The sequence below is a fragment of the Medicago truncatula genome, chromosome 4 (assembly GCF_003473485.1).
Source record: "Medicago truncatula cultivar Jemalong A17 chromosome 4, MtrunA17r5.0-ANR, whole genome shotgun sequence".
Taxonomy (NCBI): domain Eukaryota; kingdom Viridiplantae; phylum Streptophyta; class Magnoliopsida; order Fabales; family Fabaceae; genus Medicago; species Medicago truncatula.
In genome coordinates, this window is record NC_053045.1 from 53,838,011 (window position 1) to 53,856,502 (window position 18,492).

The window sequence follows — 18,492 nt, forward strand, 5'->3', positions numbered from 1 at the left end:
AATAACGCAATCAGAAAGGAATTTGTCTCCTTATCAGTTATGACAAATACTATAGATAAGATATTTTTTTAGTTTATTTGTTTAATGTTAACAAATCATTTTATTGGTTCTCAATCATGTTACACCAACCAGACAATTCTTTGGAGTTGAATAGGTCACCTCTATGATTTAGAAATTTCAAATTGAATCATTAAGTCTAGTTATATTTTCATAAGTTATGTTCGTATGTTAATGTCTTGTAAGCTTATATCTAGGTTGGTGGTAAAGTAGGCTTCCATTCTTTAAGGCTTATGTTCCCAAACAGAGACAGGTAGTAAGTAACAAACGCATCCAAAAAAAGCAACCAGACAAATGTGGTCCGTCTGATTTTTGGCTTATTCTATTAATGATGAAATTATTTGAGTTAAGTGGTTGTTGGGTGAATAAGCTTTATAGTCTTGTTTGACGTTTTGCCTTGCCAAGATTGTGATTGTTTTGGACAACAATATATGAATGATGTTCTGGTTTGTATGTATGTATTATTATTATCCAACATGTCATGCATTCTATGAGATTTGGTATTATTTGTAGCTCATAGCATGAAGAAAATTTTCTCAAACTTTTGTTCCTTTGCCTATCTCCAGCAAATTTTAGTACTGCCAACTTTGAAGACTTTTTTTGTCGGTTTTATCATTTTCCTTCTTATCTACTAATGTACTAAAAAAACTAGCATGCATCCCAATACATGGAAACATGGACTATGTACATTTAATCGCATCTAAATGCTTACCATTTGTTAAATTTTAGCTCCTCTTGACAATACTTCCTGATTCCGTTACTGAAGTTGCATAAGCAAATTGAGGAAAAAAGAATTGTATAATCAAATTAATATTTGACAGCCACCACAATTAAGTCATTTTCGTTGTCTACGGTATGGGCATTATCGTGCAGAACTAGTGCGTTGTAATAAAGATGTTATTATATATCTACCTTTTGTATGAATCAGCAGAAGTAGTGGATCACCATATTCAATTCCTAATTTCTCAACATAAGAATGTGGCAGACAGAAGTTTTCATCAAACAGCATATTTTTGAAACTGTGAATCCTATCGGTGACTTGCCAAATAAGGATTTATATTTTCATTAAAAGACAAAGTTGAAGGTAACATACTTAGGAAGTCTCCTCTTGGAGTTTGAGTGCTTTGAAAAACTGTTTTGTCAAACCAAACACAGTTAGAATAGAGTGCAACTTCTTGCACAAATAATATATACTCGAGTTGGAAAATAAGAAATAATTATTATTGGGAAATTGAATGTGAAGTGCATCCCAAGGAAATTCTCACGAACTTTTCTAGCTTCTAATTTTTAAATACTACTAGTATATATTTTGAATGATCCAAGAAACCCCATCAGTGAGAAAGTTTCCACTAGTATATACTAATACTATTATTGTTTAGGAGTACTATTCAAACACCTAAACATTGAGTAGTGTCTCTAGTCACTGGTGGTCACTCACTAATGCTAACACTAATACAGGAACATCATAAGAAGCAAATATTTAATTTCCTTGAAGACACGTGGTTTATATAAATAATGGATGTTGCTTTCCGTCATGTCAGGATTGGCCACAATGTTCTTTCTCAATTAACACCGCTTCACACGAGCAATAATCAAGCAAAATACTAATTAATTAATCAACTAAGACAGTTGTTGTGGGTCAAATGCTTTAGCTTGAAGTGATTGATCATTGATCACAGATTAAAATCTTAATCTTAATGGATGGCAAGCCACAATCTTTGTTTTTAACAAGTCTTAGCTTTTACCTTATCTTAAATTTCACATTAATGAAGTGGAAAACTACGTGAAGTTCTTTAGTTTTTAGTGACGATCCCGTGACATTTTACCTCCTAGATTGGAATGTGTTTAAAAGAACTTACTTGGAAGAAGAATTCATTAAAATACCTTGAAAAAAAAATAACATTTTGCAAAAACGAATAATGTTATATAGGATAATATCAAAATTGTTGGGATAAGAGGAGAGCATGGAGATCATCAATCAGGCTAAAAACAAGCATATAATAGGGATTAAATATCACAATTTCACCAAAACTTTAAACCATTAGCTATATGTAACGGACCTTAAAATGGAGTAGAATCCTTAAACTGTTATTATTGAATTGATGAAGTAAAATAAGTTTCATAGCTAATGACCTAATGTATAAGCTTGAATGAGTACAATAAGAAGGAAGAATTAGCGAGAATCTAAAGAAGGAGAATATAGGTAGAAAAGAAGATGATTATGACATCACAATTTTTATGCCCTTTTTCCTTGGCTTCTCTTGGTTATAAGAATCCACGTTCACTTTCCTATATTGCTTCTTTCCTATATGATTCATTTTACTTATATGATGTTCAACATTCACTTTTTCATCAAATATGAGACTTTTACTTACACAAGACGAGACCAACAAAATGAGAGAATTGATAGAAGCAATCCAGGAAGAGGTTAAGTAAACAAATCATGAAAGATATCTCATAGGTACAATTTTTATTAGCTATCACAATGGAGGTGTGAGGCTATAAATAATGAGCTACGCAAGGGGTCTCTAATTCAAGCATAATACACAAGACCACCAAAATCAATGTTAAAAAAATATGCAGCAAATAAAAGACCAAGAGTTTACTAATTTACAGCAATGGAAGCTATGAATCAAAAACAGCTTGTATCAGTATGGGAGGCCTCTATAATTATATATATTTAGAAACTAAAATGATGCATATTATTTTGTTGGGGAGAGCCTAAGGATCCCAACAAACTAAGACACTACATGTACAGTCAATCTCATCCATGCTGGATAATAATCCAGCACAGGAAATAAATACCCCTTCCAAAAATTAATTTTAAAAAGTTACCCCAAATAATTGATAAAAATTATTAAGGAAAGAATGAATGTAACGGTTGAATTAACTTCTGCACATTTTCAGCTTCTTTAGTGCTTGATCAGACTTCTCAGAGCTAGCGACTCTAGAGCCAGAGCGCATTTTCCTTTGATTCTTAGAAGGATCTTCATCATCCTAGGGGAAAATGATCGACAGATTAGATAATAATACATGGTTTCAAAATGTGGAGTTTTGATGTAATGTTAGAAACTAGCAATGTTTATGAAAAGACTTTATAAGAGGGAAATTTGAGCCAATATACCTTGGAAACACACATTGGCATTGGTATGTTTGGTCTGAGGCTTGCTTGTTTACCAAGTTCAATTTGCACCGAAATGCTAGCCTGTGATAAATCCACTCCCGAACTCTGCAAGGCTTGTGTAAGTGTATCCAACAACCTGCCCAAGTATAGCACATTTACTTTGATATAGAAAAAATGAAAATACTAACAAAAACCAATTTGGCCATCCTAATTACAACATTTATCATTTACAAGTATTTCGAGAGAAGAAAATGGGCAGTTCTCTAAATGACAAAAGAAGAAATTTTGAATTTTAGTGAATTTAGAAGTTTTCCAACAACATGCTAGGTTGATCCATATATTGTGGAAATATTTATAGTAGTATCAATATTGTATAATGAATTGTTTGAATGGAACAAGGCAACACTACAAACAATCTTAGCAGAAGAAATGTAAACTATAACATAAAGAGGTAAGAATGAATAGAATTATTAAGAAGCAAATTGAAATTATGGACTTTCACAGTATTGCAGTTACAGCAACATGAATTGCACAAGTGCACATCTATTCAGAGAAAGGCAGTGAATTGAGTCCAAGTTTAGGCTGCATAACAGAATTCAATGAGTTTGCAGCAAACAATTTTTTAACCCTCATGGAAGGGTGAATATATAAATACACTAGTAGGTATGATATTGAATTATTAGGTGATTGTGGATGGAATATGTCTTCCACAATCACCTGCCACATCTCCAAATTCCATCTACAAATGCTCACTAGGGGATGAATCCATATCATGTCCAACACAACTTCAAAATAGTATAAAGGAAATAAACTGTACTAATCAAATGAATACTATAAGATAAACACTCACCCTTGTGAGTACACACTTGATATGCTAATGGCACCTCCTTCAATGGTGAGCTCTTTCTCTTTCAGCTTTTCACTGGTTGAAGTCATAGTCTGAGATTCTACTGAAGGTTGATAATTGGTGTTCTCTGCATCAGATGATAATCTACGTCTGAGCTGAGACACTGCTCCACCTGAACCTCCGATTTGGGTTGAAGTTAAGAAATTTGGTTGGGAAGAAATAGGACTTGGAAAAGCCTTGTTTGTTATTCCAGATGGATGATCTATTGTCTTCAAGGCAGTTGTTGTGCTCAAGCTAGATTCTACATTATGGATACCCCCATGAGTTGTTGGGGAGATGGTGATGTTTTTCTCGTCAACCTTTGAAGCAAACAACAATGTTGGAGATGGATTAGACCCACCATTTGCGCTGCGAGGTTGAAAACTTTCTGCTGGCCTGTCATTATTTCTCTGCTTTGAATTGAAAAATGTGAATCAGTTTTTGGATGTTTATTACTTCTAAATTTAAATCCATTAACAATAGGCTATGTGATACTAATTAATACACCCACTTAAACAAGACAAGCATCTTCTTTGCTGAGTCAATTCCAACAAGGACATCAAACTTGAATGATAGTCCCTCTGACCATGTTTATAAAGAAATAAAGGACCAGACAATCAAAACTAAGGAATAGTGTTTTTTATAATTAGGACAAATAATATTAACTCAAATGTTTCTCATAAAATGATCTGGAGGTACAGAAAATACTAGATCCATCAATGAAGCTATTATTTTGTTTTATAAAATCTTTCACAGCTTGAGATAGGAATGTGCTGTATTTACCCATGGCATCAGTTTTTCTGGTTCGTTATTCCAACCTTGGAATGAACCTTCATACTTATGAACCTTCTCTTGCAAAAAGTGAATGTACTCAATGACCTACAAATAATTCAGATTAAACATTAATGAGCAATAAAACATACATATGAAAAACAAAACTTTCACCAACCGTATGAATTTACCTCTAACAAAAAAGATGCTTTGTCCCTCTTTTGATCACTGTGAGGAATAAGCTCTCGTAGCATCTGAAACCTACATGTTTGATTCAAATGTTCTATCAGAAGATTATGAGCAATGTACTAGCTCTGATTCATGATTTATTTAATTTGGCCCACCCAAATAAAAATCAAGTAATGATGGAAGCAGACAATGCCCTGTAACTGCTGAGTACTTATACAATGCACTCACCAAAGCCAGACAATCCCAACCCCGGTAAAAGGGTGGCTGACAAGGCTAACAGATCATCATCAACCATAAATCTAATATAGTCCACTTAATTGGAATCATTGTTACTTTTCCTAAAAGCTATTTTTAGGGTACACCTTTTTTTCTTTCTAAAAAAGAATGCAACTATGACTAAAACAGTAACCATTAGGACCTACCAGTTACACTACTCCCAATATAGCACGGAATTCTTCTCTTAAACTATTTACGTGAGTACTGAGTAAGCATGCAGTTCATAATTAAGAAAAGGGAAGTTCTTGTAAGTGTCACTTGTAACATTCAGAAAAAATTCTATCAGCATATTAGTTGGTAAGACTTACCTGTCATTAATTTTGCTTCTTCTTCGCTGCTCTGTTGCAGAATGTTTTGATCTCGGTGTATTCGGCTTTTGATCAGTACTCTTGCCGTCCACTCTCACCCTTAGTTCTCCTGTAAATAATCCATTAATGTTAACCTCGTAAAAAAAATTCAAATGAGTGGCTTAGAAAGCAAATAAAACCCTTTGAGTGAATAACTCCGTGTGGCATTTGATATATCCTCCTTACTCCCTTTTTATATTTAAACATGACACAGTGGTTCTATGGCCTTTCTTTTCCTAAATTAAAGTACTGAGACACACTATTAAAACCATTTACAAAACACTAGTTAATCAGATCAATGAAAAGGGGGAACTACTAGTCTACAACATCAACATTCAATAATACTAAAAAATAAATTTGGTAACTATAATTAAAGAAAAATAAATGTAATTGTTCCTAATTCCCTCATCACTAATTTAGTGACGAAAGTTAAAATGAATTTCATATTATCATCGATTAATTGATTGTTTGCAAATTTAACTTGCTATCATCTTTGATTAACTGAGACAGCTCATAATATTCTAATTTATTGAAATAAAACTTAAAAGAGGGATGCGCATGCTACTGCCTTTCTCAACAAGGAGATATTAGAAATTACCTCTTTGAACATTCGAGGATTCTCTCTTGAGAAAAAACGTTCCTTCATTTTCGAGCTCCTCATCCTGGGCACAATCCTGCGCAGATTTCATCATTTCCATAAAACTCTGGTTCTTCTGTCCAGTTGTCCTGTTGCAACAAGTGCAAAATGTTCAGCATAAACATATATTAAATTAAAAAAACCATCTTAAAAGGCAACTATTCCGAGTAAAAAAGTTAAAATAAATTGTACAGATTAATATGACTTACTGAGATGAAGAGCGAGAGTTGAAGCTGCCATGATGATTGTTAGAAAACGATTGAGACGTTCGCTCCTTCAATGTCCACTGTCCTAACTTAGCAGCAGAATCTGACACATAATAAAGTGCTGCAAAATGTTACTACCGTCGCAAATACTATGCAATTGATATTTGATCATTGTTATTAGTAGTACAACATTTTTTTTCCTCAAAATCTAACTAGTTAACGTTGAAGTTGACTTGCTAGACAGGTAATCCGCCACGGTCTATCTAGTGTCATTCATGTGTATGAAGAACGTCGGAGAAAATAATTGGAACAAATGTTGTAATATTAATTTATATAGCGACGGAATTAAGCTGACTTTCATCCGTGGTGTGGACAAAAGGCATAATTTCACGTTACAAACAAAAACAACTAAAATTGGCAAGGAATATATTTTGAGAAAATAAGGTAAATAATTACAGGTATGATTGGATCATTTTTTAAAATAATGTGTCAAGTATTAATTATATCATAAAATCAATAAAGCCCTTTCAATCAGTTATTTTCATGAATGAATCCGGTATGAGAGGCAAAACCATTGGCGAAAGAAAAAAACTAACACTTTATATTATCACTTCAAAAACCATTCTAGTAATAAAAGCTACGGTTTCTTGGGGTATTATTAGCCAAAGACTTTTAGACAGAGTTGTAGTGTTTTATTTACTTGAAATCATAAGAAAATGCAGGAAATTGACGCCCCAAACATTTTCTATCTTTATTACTTTCATATTTTTATCTTAATTTTCAAATTAAAGTGTTAGTTAGTATCTTGGGGTTTGTTCATATATATGTAAAGAGTGTAGAAAATCTTGTCATATTATTCTGATTTGTGCTCAATTTATATGGGATGTTTAAAGCATAGTGTAGGCTGCTTTAATGGGTTGAATTATCCTTATTATTCTCCATTTAAATAATCCTTCTTGCTTGATTCAAAATAAAAATAAAAAATATATACTTCTTACTTAACATCTTCAAAAAATATTTCATGGTTACCTCCTATAATGGGTTTATCCCCAACATTATTCTCCTTTCCTGTCTTTCCCTTTCTAATCTCAGACTCTTCCCACAATGTGAAACCGCTTGAAGTATGTGAACTGCAATTGGAGTTGTCGTCATTTCTATCAGCACTAGTTGCTTGATGCACAGTGAAAAGTGATGATGCTTCTGGCTTTGGAACCCTTTGATTATTATTCACGCAGGAATTAATGTGGCTGATACTGTAAGTCCCAATTCCTCCAGGTAAGAGGTGCTCAACTGAAGCTGGTGTTGCTAAAGGGGGTTGCTTCTCAACCACCGATGAGATTTCATCTGTGGCTTCTTCCTTGGCACTGGATTTTGCTTCTACCTCCTCTAGTGGCCGCAAGAAATCATGGGTCTTGAGGAAACTTGCTGTTCATGCATGAAAGAAGGAAATAATGACATGCAGGTCAAGGGAAGTAAAACAATTTCCTTCATATAACCGAAATAATTTTGAAAATAAAAAACGCACAAATACTGCGAAAAGCTTGCTAACGATTCTGTGAAAAGCTGATACATATCGTTTTCATTTCTGTGCATGAAGCAAAAGACTCGTGAGCATATGCCAAGTAAGTGCATTAAATAGTGCGCAGGCAAGTAATATTAACTTTTTCCAGTTTTCAAAACTATTTTCTAGGATTCGCAAAATATGAAATAAAATACAATACAATTTTCAAGTGAATATGAAATAATTATTACATCACTTTTTTTTATTTTTGCAAATATTGCATCATCTTTTAAATAGTTTTATGAATCTAATTTGTTTTATAGCTTAATTTTGGTTAAAATGTGACAAAAAAATACAACAACAAATGTCAAATTTCTTAGTAAAATTAACTTTTTGTTACTGCAACATACACTTCTTACATACACGTAATATAAATCTTGTTTTTGAAGTAACACATCAGTGCTGAGTTCTGATTTACAAACATGTTTAAATTAAAGTTATCAAATTTTAAAAAATGAATCACTTTAATATTAAAATACAATCCTCAAATCCTGTTTGTTATAACTTCCATATATTATCATTTGTCAAAAAAAACATTTCATGAATTAGTAATTAATTTGAGGAATTTATTTTAAACTCTACTCTGTAATATTTATTTAATTATTTATAGAATATTAGCTATTATTAGTTAATAATGGAAAAATGAGGAGAATGAAAGGATACATTTTGTTAGTCAATTACTAAACATACTTGTAAATTTTCCTTGGAAATAAATTTTTCAAATAATTTTAAAAAAAAATGATCTTATATATTAAAACAATTGAAAGTTTGTTACAATGGTCCATATGAAAGAAAGTTTGTTACAATGGTCCATATGAAAGAATATAGTAATGCAATTATACTGGTTTTTTAGCCCAAAATTAAAACACCAATTATATTCGTTAAGGATCTCTCACAGTATAGGGTACAAAATATATATTGTTTTAACTTATAGATTTCCTAAAATGCAAAAAGAGTTAAACATGTGCATGTTTTGTTAGTTTAATAACACGAAGATTAAGTGCATTTAAATGGGATGATAACTATTTCTTTCAATTTAACCAAGGTTTGAATTCAAAATTTCTTTGTAAGGATAACTTTCTCATTTATTATGATCATATTCAACGAGATTAATCACTATTGTTGCATGAAGAGATACTCAATTTAAAAATAAAAAATAAAAATAAAAAACTAAGATTAGAGAAATAATAAAAATGCATGCCTTTCATTTTCATTCTCTTAATTAAGATCTTAACGCTGGTGAACTGAGATTAGTGTAATTTTGCAATCGAAAAGAACAGAAAAACTACACCACACGCACACGGGAATGCCAATCCTTATCGAGCCTGATGTGAAATGTCAAATCAACTACAAGTCCAATCAAATTGGGCCCCCACCCATCCTCATGCTGCACACTTTATCGGACGGTGTAAAATACATTGTGATTTACACTTTTCCGTTTGATGTTAAATCCTTCGGAATCCACCATAGGAAATTTTGTTAATTAAAAATAATAATAATATAATTAATACGCAGTCCATAAATAAGAAGCATGGCCCAGATCCTGTGATTAAATAGAGGTCACGTGCAGGAACAAGCATGATGTATAACTGCTTTTATTTACAGTTGAATTATTTGGCAGAAAATTGACCGTGATGAATTTATAATACGATATTTAGGTTTGCACCATGATCCCCACGTCACAGAAAAAAACATGGCAACAACATAGGAAAGAAAAATCTCACACACCGAATCATTTTGCATAATAATAACCAAAAATTAAAAAACAAATTATACAGTACCTTGAGCAGATGGCCTTGGATCTTGTTCGGCAGTTGAATTACTGTATAGCGACAGAAAATCATGCGTCGATTTCCTCCCTGCTCCTGTTTCCGCACAGAAAAGTTTCAGAAAACCTCATCCAAACAATATTAATTCAAATCAAGTTAATTATTATTAATTTCCTTTTTCAAAAAAACAATAATATAACAAGAAAATTATAACTACCTCCAGCTCCATAAGAACGTGTTTGAGGAAGCTCCATCAATACTTGAATCTCAATTTTCTTCTCTGGTACGTAATTCAACGTAATTTTGAAATTCGGTCAAATCTCATAGAACACAATTCTGCTACCGCTTTTGAAGACTGAATTATCTCTGAATTTTGAAGGCAAAACAGGGATGGAGAATTCGCTGCTTCGATCAGATCCGAATTTAATAGAAACCGTAATTCTCTTGTTAGGTTGAAGATCGGAGACACATTCGTTCAGTTTAGTTTACGAATTACTGTGAATTCAAGCACTGCGTCCTTAATCGCCAATCAAGAGCTTACGGTTCGAATTATCGTTGTAGATTATCTTCGAGTTGTTGCTTATGCAATGAAACTTTCGTAATTGACTTCCACGAAGGTCGTTCGATAATCACAATTTTACTCCAAAATCTACAATCACAGAGCTTCCTATTAAAAATTTCACAGAATCAGAAATCAGACATTACAAAGAAGAATCATAATTCAAGTTCAATTCTACTTCAAAATTCAACACGTTTTCAGTTCTGATTAGACTAAACACAATAAAACTCATGAGCATAATTCGGCTTGAAAAATCACTAAACTCTAGAAAATTCAGAAGTTAATACATCAAAAAACTGAAAAAAGTAAAGATCCAAACAACGAATTACTAGTGCGTGCGAATTTCCACTAAGAAACAAGAAATTGAAAAATAAGTGAATTACCGTAATGATAATTGAGTAACTGAAGTGATGAACCAGAAGAAATTGAGAATTGAGAAGCGACACTTGAAGCAGAGCACGATGTAGAAGAGATTCTTCGAGCGCTATCTTCTCTGTGTGCCGCGCTTTTTCTTATAATCACTTTTTCTCTATCGGTTCTTATGTTACTCTGAAAACGAGCACTGCAGCGAAAGATGAGGTCTCGGGTCGGACCCTTTAACTTTCTCTGTTGAGTTTGAGAATTGATATTGATATATAATTGAGATGAAAGATGTTTTTATATACTTTCTCTCTGCTCTCTGTGTTTTCGCCATCCAGTTTTATTTGCTTTCTATTCTTTTTTTTCTCCGTTAAGTTTTAAACTCCGTTTACATACGACGTTGCGGCGGGTAACGGAGTTAAGTCAATAATTAACGGTTTATTCTGTGTAAACGTCGCCGTTTCTTCAAACACACGGTAAGCAGAGTGAAAAACTTTTAATTTATCTTTGTTTTCTGCTAACACTTTTTCTAATACTTCGGCAATCCCTAAGCAGATGTAGTACTATATTTTTAATTTATATTTACGCAATCCGTGATCCCTTATTACGGAATTAATTAGGTCGTGTCAGTAAAAATATAATACTGTTATTTGTGTCCTGGATTTTCTTTAATCCATAAGATACATATGTAGTACTAGTGCAGTACTTCCACAGAAACATTTATCCTATATCAGGGTCAGGGTGAATGTTGAACCAATATATGATTTTTTTAACAAATATAAGAAGAATACGGTGTAATAATTGCATCGTAAATTTTTTATATCAAATGTTCAATCTTAAATTAAGAATCGAGATAGTTTTCAACTTTTATTGTTCGTTGATATAAATTGTATGATTTTGTGTTGCTTTTCCTACATGAAGATATTTGGATATAAGATGTAGTCAATATTTTATTTGAGTTTGAAATTTTTTTTTTTCAAATGAGGGTCTGTTTGAAGAAAAATAGGGGATAGTTGATAAACCATTTAATAATATGAATTTGTATCGAATAGTGGATAAGTTAACTCGATGAATTTAATATGTTTGATAAAGTTGACGATTTAACTAGTTAATAAATATAAAACGACACAACAACGTGACTTTTAATTAATATTTAACATTTCTCAATAAATGTATAACTTGGATAATGTTTCATAGTTGGTCAAGTCAAATGATTTTATAAAATGCTTACTAAAGAAAAGATGGAAGAATCGGTTGTTCATTCATAACTTGTTTAAAATAAAGTTGCTTATTCAGAGGTGTCGTTATTTGCATGACGGTTCCTTAAACACATACTTTCTATAAAAAGATTATTTATTTACGTGTGGTGTCATTAATTGGTCGAGCATTTCTAATGCTCTTTAGAATGTTGCTTCTTTGCATGCATATCAATTTAGAGGGTTTCATTCTAATAACAAGGAATCTCAAGCTTGTTTTCGACATACAAAGTCGACGTGTGCATGAGACTTTTAAAGAACGCAATAAACGTCTATTTGATCATAAAGAACCGATATCTCGTTAGATTTTAGATAAAGTGAAAGTTTAGATTTCGTGGTGGATTAAATCTAAGACTAAAAGTTTCAAGTATGTATGGTTTGAATCAATGGTAGTTTAATCCACTAAATTTTCTTTGTTTTGTTATTCACTGAAACAACATTTGGTGTGCTGTTTCTTTCCGTTGTTTTAGGTTTTATTTTTCTAGGTCTCGATTGTTCTTTCTTCTATTTGATACACATCTTGTGCTATAATAAGGAAAATACAAAACGGAAAAACATTAGACCAAAAAATACAAAAAGGAAAAACATTAGACCAAAATTTAATATCTCCTGCGCATGTATGTATAAATGTTCTCTTCCCAAGATGAGAATACTTTGGTTTCCATCGTTGCACTAAAAAGGGTATATGTCAAATTCGATTTTTATCTTACATACATGAAATTTTAAGGAAAGGCAAATAAAATAAAAAGAGTGTAACGTATTTGTCAAAAAAAAAGTGTGTGATATAGTAAATTTAGTTTAATTATTTTTGAAATAAAATGAAATTTCATTGTAGATGAATATTCATCGTATCAAATAAGAACATACCCCTATCTGTTGCAAAGAAAAAATGAATATAGTCATGCTATCTCATAATAAGTGATTCATTTATAAAACTGAATGTCTCTAGTTGATAGATCCTTTTCAATTTTTAATAGTATCATTCAATTATTAATATTATTTCCAACACTTCTAATGTGTGTGTGTTATATTACAGGTCTAAGAGATCACAAAATAGCAAACAAAAAGCAATATTATACAATGAAATAAAAACAACTGTAGGCAAAATCAACTCCCAACCCAACCATCTAAAAAAATTATACCGCACCCAAGAAGCAAAGTCATTAGTGAAAATCAAATGGCTATCAGGCTCTTCCAGATCCCCACAAAACATCAAGGAAATACAAATGAGATCCATTATTAACCTTTGTTTCCACATACAACGGCGAGTAGAAACTCTATCGTGTAGGATCTTCCAAGAGAAAACAATTTGCTTATAAGACGTTCGTCTATTTCAAACATTCGCTAAAAATAGTACTTCCCGAACGACCATCAACTGAGATGCTTATGAAAGCACCGAGTACATTGAGCTAATTGAGTACAAACTATTGGCATCATGCTTCCACAATCAAAGATCGAAAACATTTGAGGGGGATAAATCTAATAGAATTGCCATCAAATTGGTACCTAGCTTTTGCTCCAAAGCAAAAAGTCATCTCTTCCATCTAAAGTACCACACCAAGGAATCCCCATCCAGTTACTCTAAAGCCTAACCCTAAAACGTTTTTATTCTAAAACCAAGAAGAAACTTTGAAAGGGGATATTTCAGGTTACCGATCTCACCCAAGGATTGCTTCTGAAGAAAGTATCTCACCTATTGCAGACCACCCTAATTACCCATTTTGAGAACTAATATGAGGTAGATGATGCTCACCTACTGTGACACTTTTCCACCAAACGGATGATGCTCTTATCCCCACCCCGACGACCCTCCAGAATAAATCCTCCAACACCGCTGACATAAAAAGGTCATATTAAACAGACTTAATTCCCGCACTCCAAGGCCTCATGTACACTTAGTCTTGCAAACCTTAAAGCAATGAACTCGTGAAAACTTGGTAGGCCTCCTATAGACGGCCTCAAATTAAAATTCTCTGGAGACACACGATCTGTTTCCATTATCCACACCTTAAACGCATCTTGACAAAAATAAAGGCAAAATATAGGGATAAAATTAACGACAAAATTAATTAAAGTTTACCCCACCCAAACTAACAAATTAGTTGCTCCACGATCTATAAACAAGCTTGATCCGGGCGATCCTAAAGTCACCTCTTCGCTCATATCATCCCCCTAGAAGGCCCATATACATGAAAGGAAAAGACAAAGCGTAAAATTCAAGTACCACTCTTCCCAAGGCTTTAAATCTAAAGGGGCCTTAAAATTTGGAAGAAAAAATAGAACTTGTACCTGGGGCCAAAATTCGTCACTAAATATCTTTTTATCGTAGGTAAAAGTCTTATGTTGTCAATTATGCATTTTTCACAGATAAATTCCTATATGTCTGTAGGTAAAATCCATGTTTAAAACATTGCTCTTATATTTAACTACAACTTAGGCTTTGTTTGCGAGTTTGGAAGAGAAGGGAGGGGAATGCTTGGGAAAAAAGGAGTGAGCAAGTGGAAGAAATAGAGGAAAATGGGAGGTAAGGGTTTTAGAGGGTTAACTTTTCTTCATAATACAAAACTCTCCTCATTTGGGGAAACTTAAAAATTGTATTGAAGGAGGGTTTTGGAGAGTTTATATGAATTCTTCAAATTTAATTTATGTTGTTATTAAATTTTTAAAATTAAATATATAGTAATCTTATGCATTAATTTATCATTCTCTAAAAAATTCTCTTTAAATTTTTCGAAAGATTTCTCCATTATTTTCCTTCACATTTTCCATCATCCAAAAACTTCTCTTCCATTGTCAGTCACCATAAGTGATGTTATTTTTTTTTCTTTCAATTTTGTTTGAAACGAAAAATTATCAAAATTTTAACATGATCTCCGAATTATATTGGATGTCCCAGACTCTACCATCCCCAATAAGGTTACATCCAAATTAACATCTGTGACACAACTATTAACAAAATAACATGTATACCGGAGATTAGACACCACCAAACCCGATATCCCCAGCTTGAACCTTGTGATCCCAACTTTATCTCTGTTTTAAACAAAAATATTATCTCAAACATTTTTATACATGAATAATTTAGCCTTCTATTTTGTACCTAAAAATTAGACTTTTGTTATAATTATACTAAAAAAAATTAGCTTTCTATTATATTACTCAAAATCAATAAAAGATTAATTTCTTGTAAAAAAAAGATTAATTTGTACCCTAAAAAAATAATGAACTTGTCTCAGGTATAAAATTACAAGGAACTTTATGGATTATTATTTTTTGCGAGAGACTAAATTGAATAACGGAGAATCAAATTGGGTATGACCGTTTAAAAAAAAGATAGAGGTATTTACTTATTTTAAACAGTAAACAAATAATTATTTGTATTTTAAAGACATATGTCAATTAAATACCATGAATCATATTTTTTAGGTAACTTATATAAAATTAAAATACACACTAGCAATACATTTTATAAACATGTCATTTTTTATTATATTTTTAATTGAAATTATATTTTCTTACTATAAGACATTCGCAATAACTACTTTGATGCCAAAAAATATTGTACTACTAGTAGTAGTAACTGATAAATGCAAGAAGACAGTCTTTTTCTTTCAAAAAAAATGCAAGAAGCCAATCACGTGGGGAGAAAACGTGACCAGAACAAGCGTTGACATGGGAACGGAACAGTGAGCAGTTGATGTCCTTAAAATGAAATTAAGGAGATAAAAATATGGATACGATGATTAGTGCACAGATCCCAAGCAATATTATCCAACTAAATTGCATTTAAATTTATTAAGCTAAACTCTACTACCATGAGTAAAAACATTTTTCTTGTTTTATTTTTTATTCACAAGATATAGAAAATGAAGAATGAAGCCAGAGAGGAAAAGCAGTATGTGTTGGTAATGAAGGAAGAAATGTCACGTGATGTACCATCTCTCATCAGGTTTCTCAATATTCTGAAGCATGGAAATTGATCTTTTTAGCTGTGCCGTCAAATACGGGATTCTTTTTTTAAAGGGTCTCTTAGATTAAACAATGTTATTGATCAAAAAATAATTAAACAATGTTGTTGATCATCAACAATAATTAAACAATGTTATGTATGTTTTTGTTCTTTACTTTCTCTACATGCTTTGCCCTATGCCTCCATGTGCAAGGTCCTCAAGATTCTCTCACACTCATTCATACCCACCACATACATGCACAATACATGTACTTCCACTAATTGCGGTTTTTATATACGCAATTAAAATGTAACGACACATATGGTTGCTTGCTTCAAAACATGTACTTGTATTCCCCATTCTTTAATTAGGGTTTCCATAAATGATAGTATATTATTTCAGTATGGCTATATCATTTTTGCTATTTATTTAATTTTTTGTCACCTTTCATATTAATCCACGCATTTCATTTTCTTAGTTTAATTTATCATGCATATAATTGAAAGAAACGGCTCTTTAAATATAATAATCTCAATATTATTTATAAATTTGTCACATTCCTAAGTTGATTATGTAGTGGCATGTGAATTTAAAACCTATGTGTCGGACTTTCTTCTCTTTCCGCCGGCCAGTAAGCTTCTCCTTACCTTCTTTTGTTTTGTTAAATCGTGTTTTATAATTATTTCTTTCACTTTGAATTAAATAAACAAATATCAATTGATCAATAGATTAATGAAACGATTCTTTAGCTATCCGGTAATCATGGCGAGCATTTACGTTGTGATGCAAAGATACAATAGGACAGCGAGGAGTGACGACGATATCTTTATCTTTCTACTTTTCCTTTTGGATAATTAAGTTTTTGTTTAAGGAGGATAAATGTTAAAGTTGCAATGGGTTATAGTAATGTATTTGGTTATATATGCTTTTTAGTTTATAGTTTACATCTTACTCCTCCGTCTTAGAATATAGGACATTATTTGTTACAATGATTCCATATATATACTATGAGTATGCTGATGTTTCAGTTCACCACTATAGAAATGAGATAGCTATTATTAGAAAATACATTTTTTTTTTTAGGGAAGAAAATACAAAGCTAAAGATTGGACTTTTCAACTATGTCACACTCTCAGAGACGGTAATATGTATGCTGACATCTTAGCCAAACTTGGTACAAGTCTACAAGTAATTTATTGATTGTGCTTAACCCTCGAATTGAGCTTCGTTTATTGCTTACGACGGACAGTATGAGTGTTGCTTATCATTGCAATCAGTATTTTTTTTTTGTTTTTTAGTTTTTACTTTGACTTTTTCTCATGTAACAAAAAAAATTATAAGTTGATATAACAAAAAAAAAAAATCAAATTATAAATTATTTAATAATATTAAAAAACATTAGTTTTATTTTTTCTATTATACTCTTTATTATTTATTATTTATTTTTTAATTCATGTAAAATAGTCAAAATGGCTTGTAATTTGAAAGTATAATTTAAATGTTCACGAGGCTAAAAAATCTTGATCGATAACCTCGTTTCTAACAAAATTATAGGTTATTTTTACTAATTCAATTATCATCTTAATTGAAAAAAATCAAAAGCGAAAAAACTTGTGTATGATCAGAGGTTCAATTTATAGATATTGCATGAACAAATCTATATAAAAAAGGAAAAGCTATATTATGTCTTATGATCTAAAAAATAAATTAATCATTGATAAACGACGATAAATAATATATACAATATATATTGATTATTTATGGTAAAAAATAGTATAATAATAACCTTACATCTAGAAAGTTTATTATATAACTACCACATATCCAATTCCATAGCAGGGATTTTTTTTGGTCAAATATAGAAAAGTTGATGATTTATCTGTTTTTGATGCCAGAATTATCAGATAATATAATATATTTTGGATTGAATAAATTAGTTCGAAAGAAAAGAGATGTACCGTATTGTTAGAAAATGATCAGCGATCACTTTCGTCAGTTTAATGACTGTGGATACAGATGGACAGGGATGGGGCCACGTGAGCTAAACCTCAAGTCACGTGTGTAGAAAAACGAAAGGACTGTGTGCAGCATTACGTAACCAATATACTGTCCTTAATATTTCTGTATAAAAAAAGTAGTTTGTTCTTAATTACATCACATTTCACTGGACCATACCACCACACCTTAGGATTAGGAAGAACAAGTCACGGGTCACCCACTTTTTCTCTTCCATAACCAATTTATCTAGTCAATTATTTTTGAGGAAGTAGTAATACCGGTACGCTGTAATACTCTATTTATATTTCCTTTTCTTGTTGACTAATTAAAAATTATATTCATAGCAATAACTTTGAAAAATATAGCAACAACTTTGGGATGAGAACTTCCCTCAAAAAAACTTTGGGAACCAAGGATTTTGAAAAGATGGATTGGAATTCTCTCCGATGAATATTTGACACGAGACATGTTTTACTCTTCTATTTTTAAGTTTTATCTTTCTCATTGTTGGTAACTCTACTTATCTAATTTTTGAAGACAAACTCT

At 31.8% G+C, this 18,492-nt stretch overlaps 1 protein-coding gene across 3 annotated transcripts; it reads right to left on the reverse strand.

Moving 5' to 3' along the window:
- Positions 1-2,490: 2,490 nt before the first annotated feature.
- On the reverse strand, positions 2,491-11,053 carry LOC25493922 (transcription factor BIM1). Of its 3 annotated transcripts, none has more exons than XM_024781864.2 (12): positions 10,766-11,053; positions 10,041-10,472; positions 9,836-9,919; positions 7,523-7,918; positions 6,497-6,596; positions 6,249-6,376; positions 5,612-5,720; positions 5,030-5,099; positions 4,851-4,946; positions 4,032-4,480; positions 3,182-3,317; positions 2,491-3,054 (listed from the first exon to the last, which is right to left on the reverse strand). In XM_024781864.2, exons 2-12 carry the CDS (start codon positions 10,075-10,077, stop codon positions 2,944-2,946), a joined length of 1,716 nt encoding a protein of 571 aa, XP_024637632.1. In that variant the 5' UTR covers positions 10,078-10,472; positions 10,766-11,053; the 3' UTR covers positions 2,491-2,943. The 3 variants fall into 3 exon arrangements, with proteins under 3 accessions (XP_024637632.1, XP_024637630.1, XP_013458032.1); XM_024781862.2 differs by having other exon boundaries at positions 10,041-10,490; XM_013602578.3 differs by having other exon boundaries at positions 4,032-4,477; positions 10,041-10,490; positions 10,766-11,052.
- Between the last annotated feature and the right edge of the window lie 7,439 nt (positions 11,054-18,492).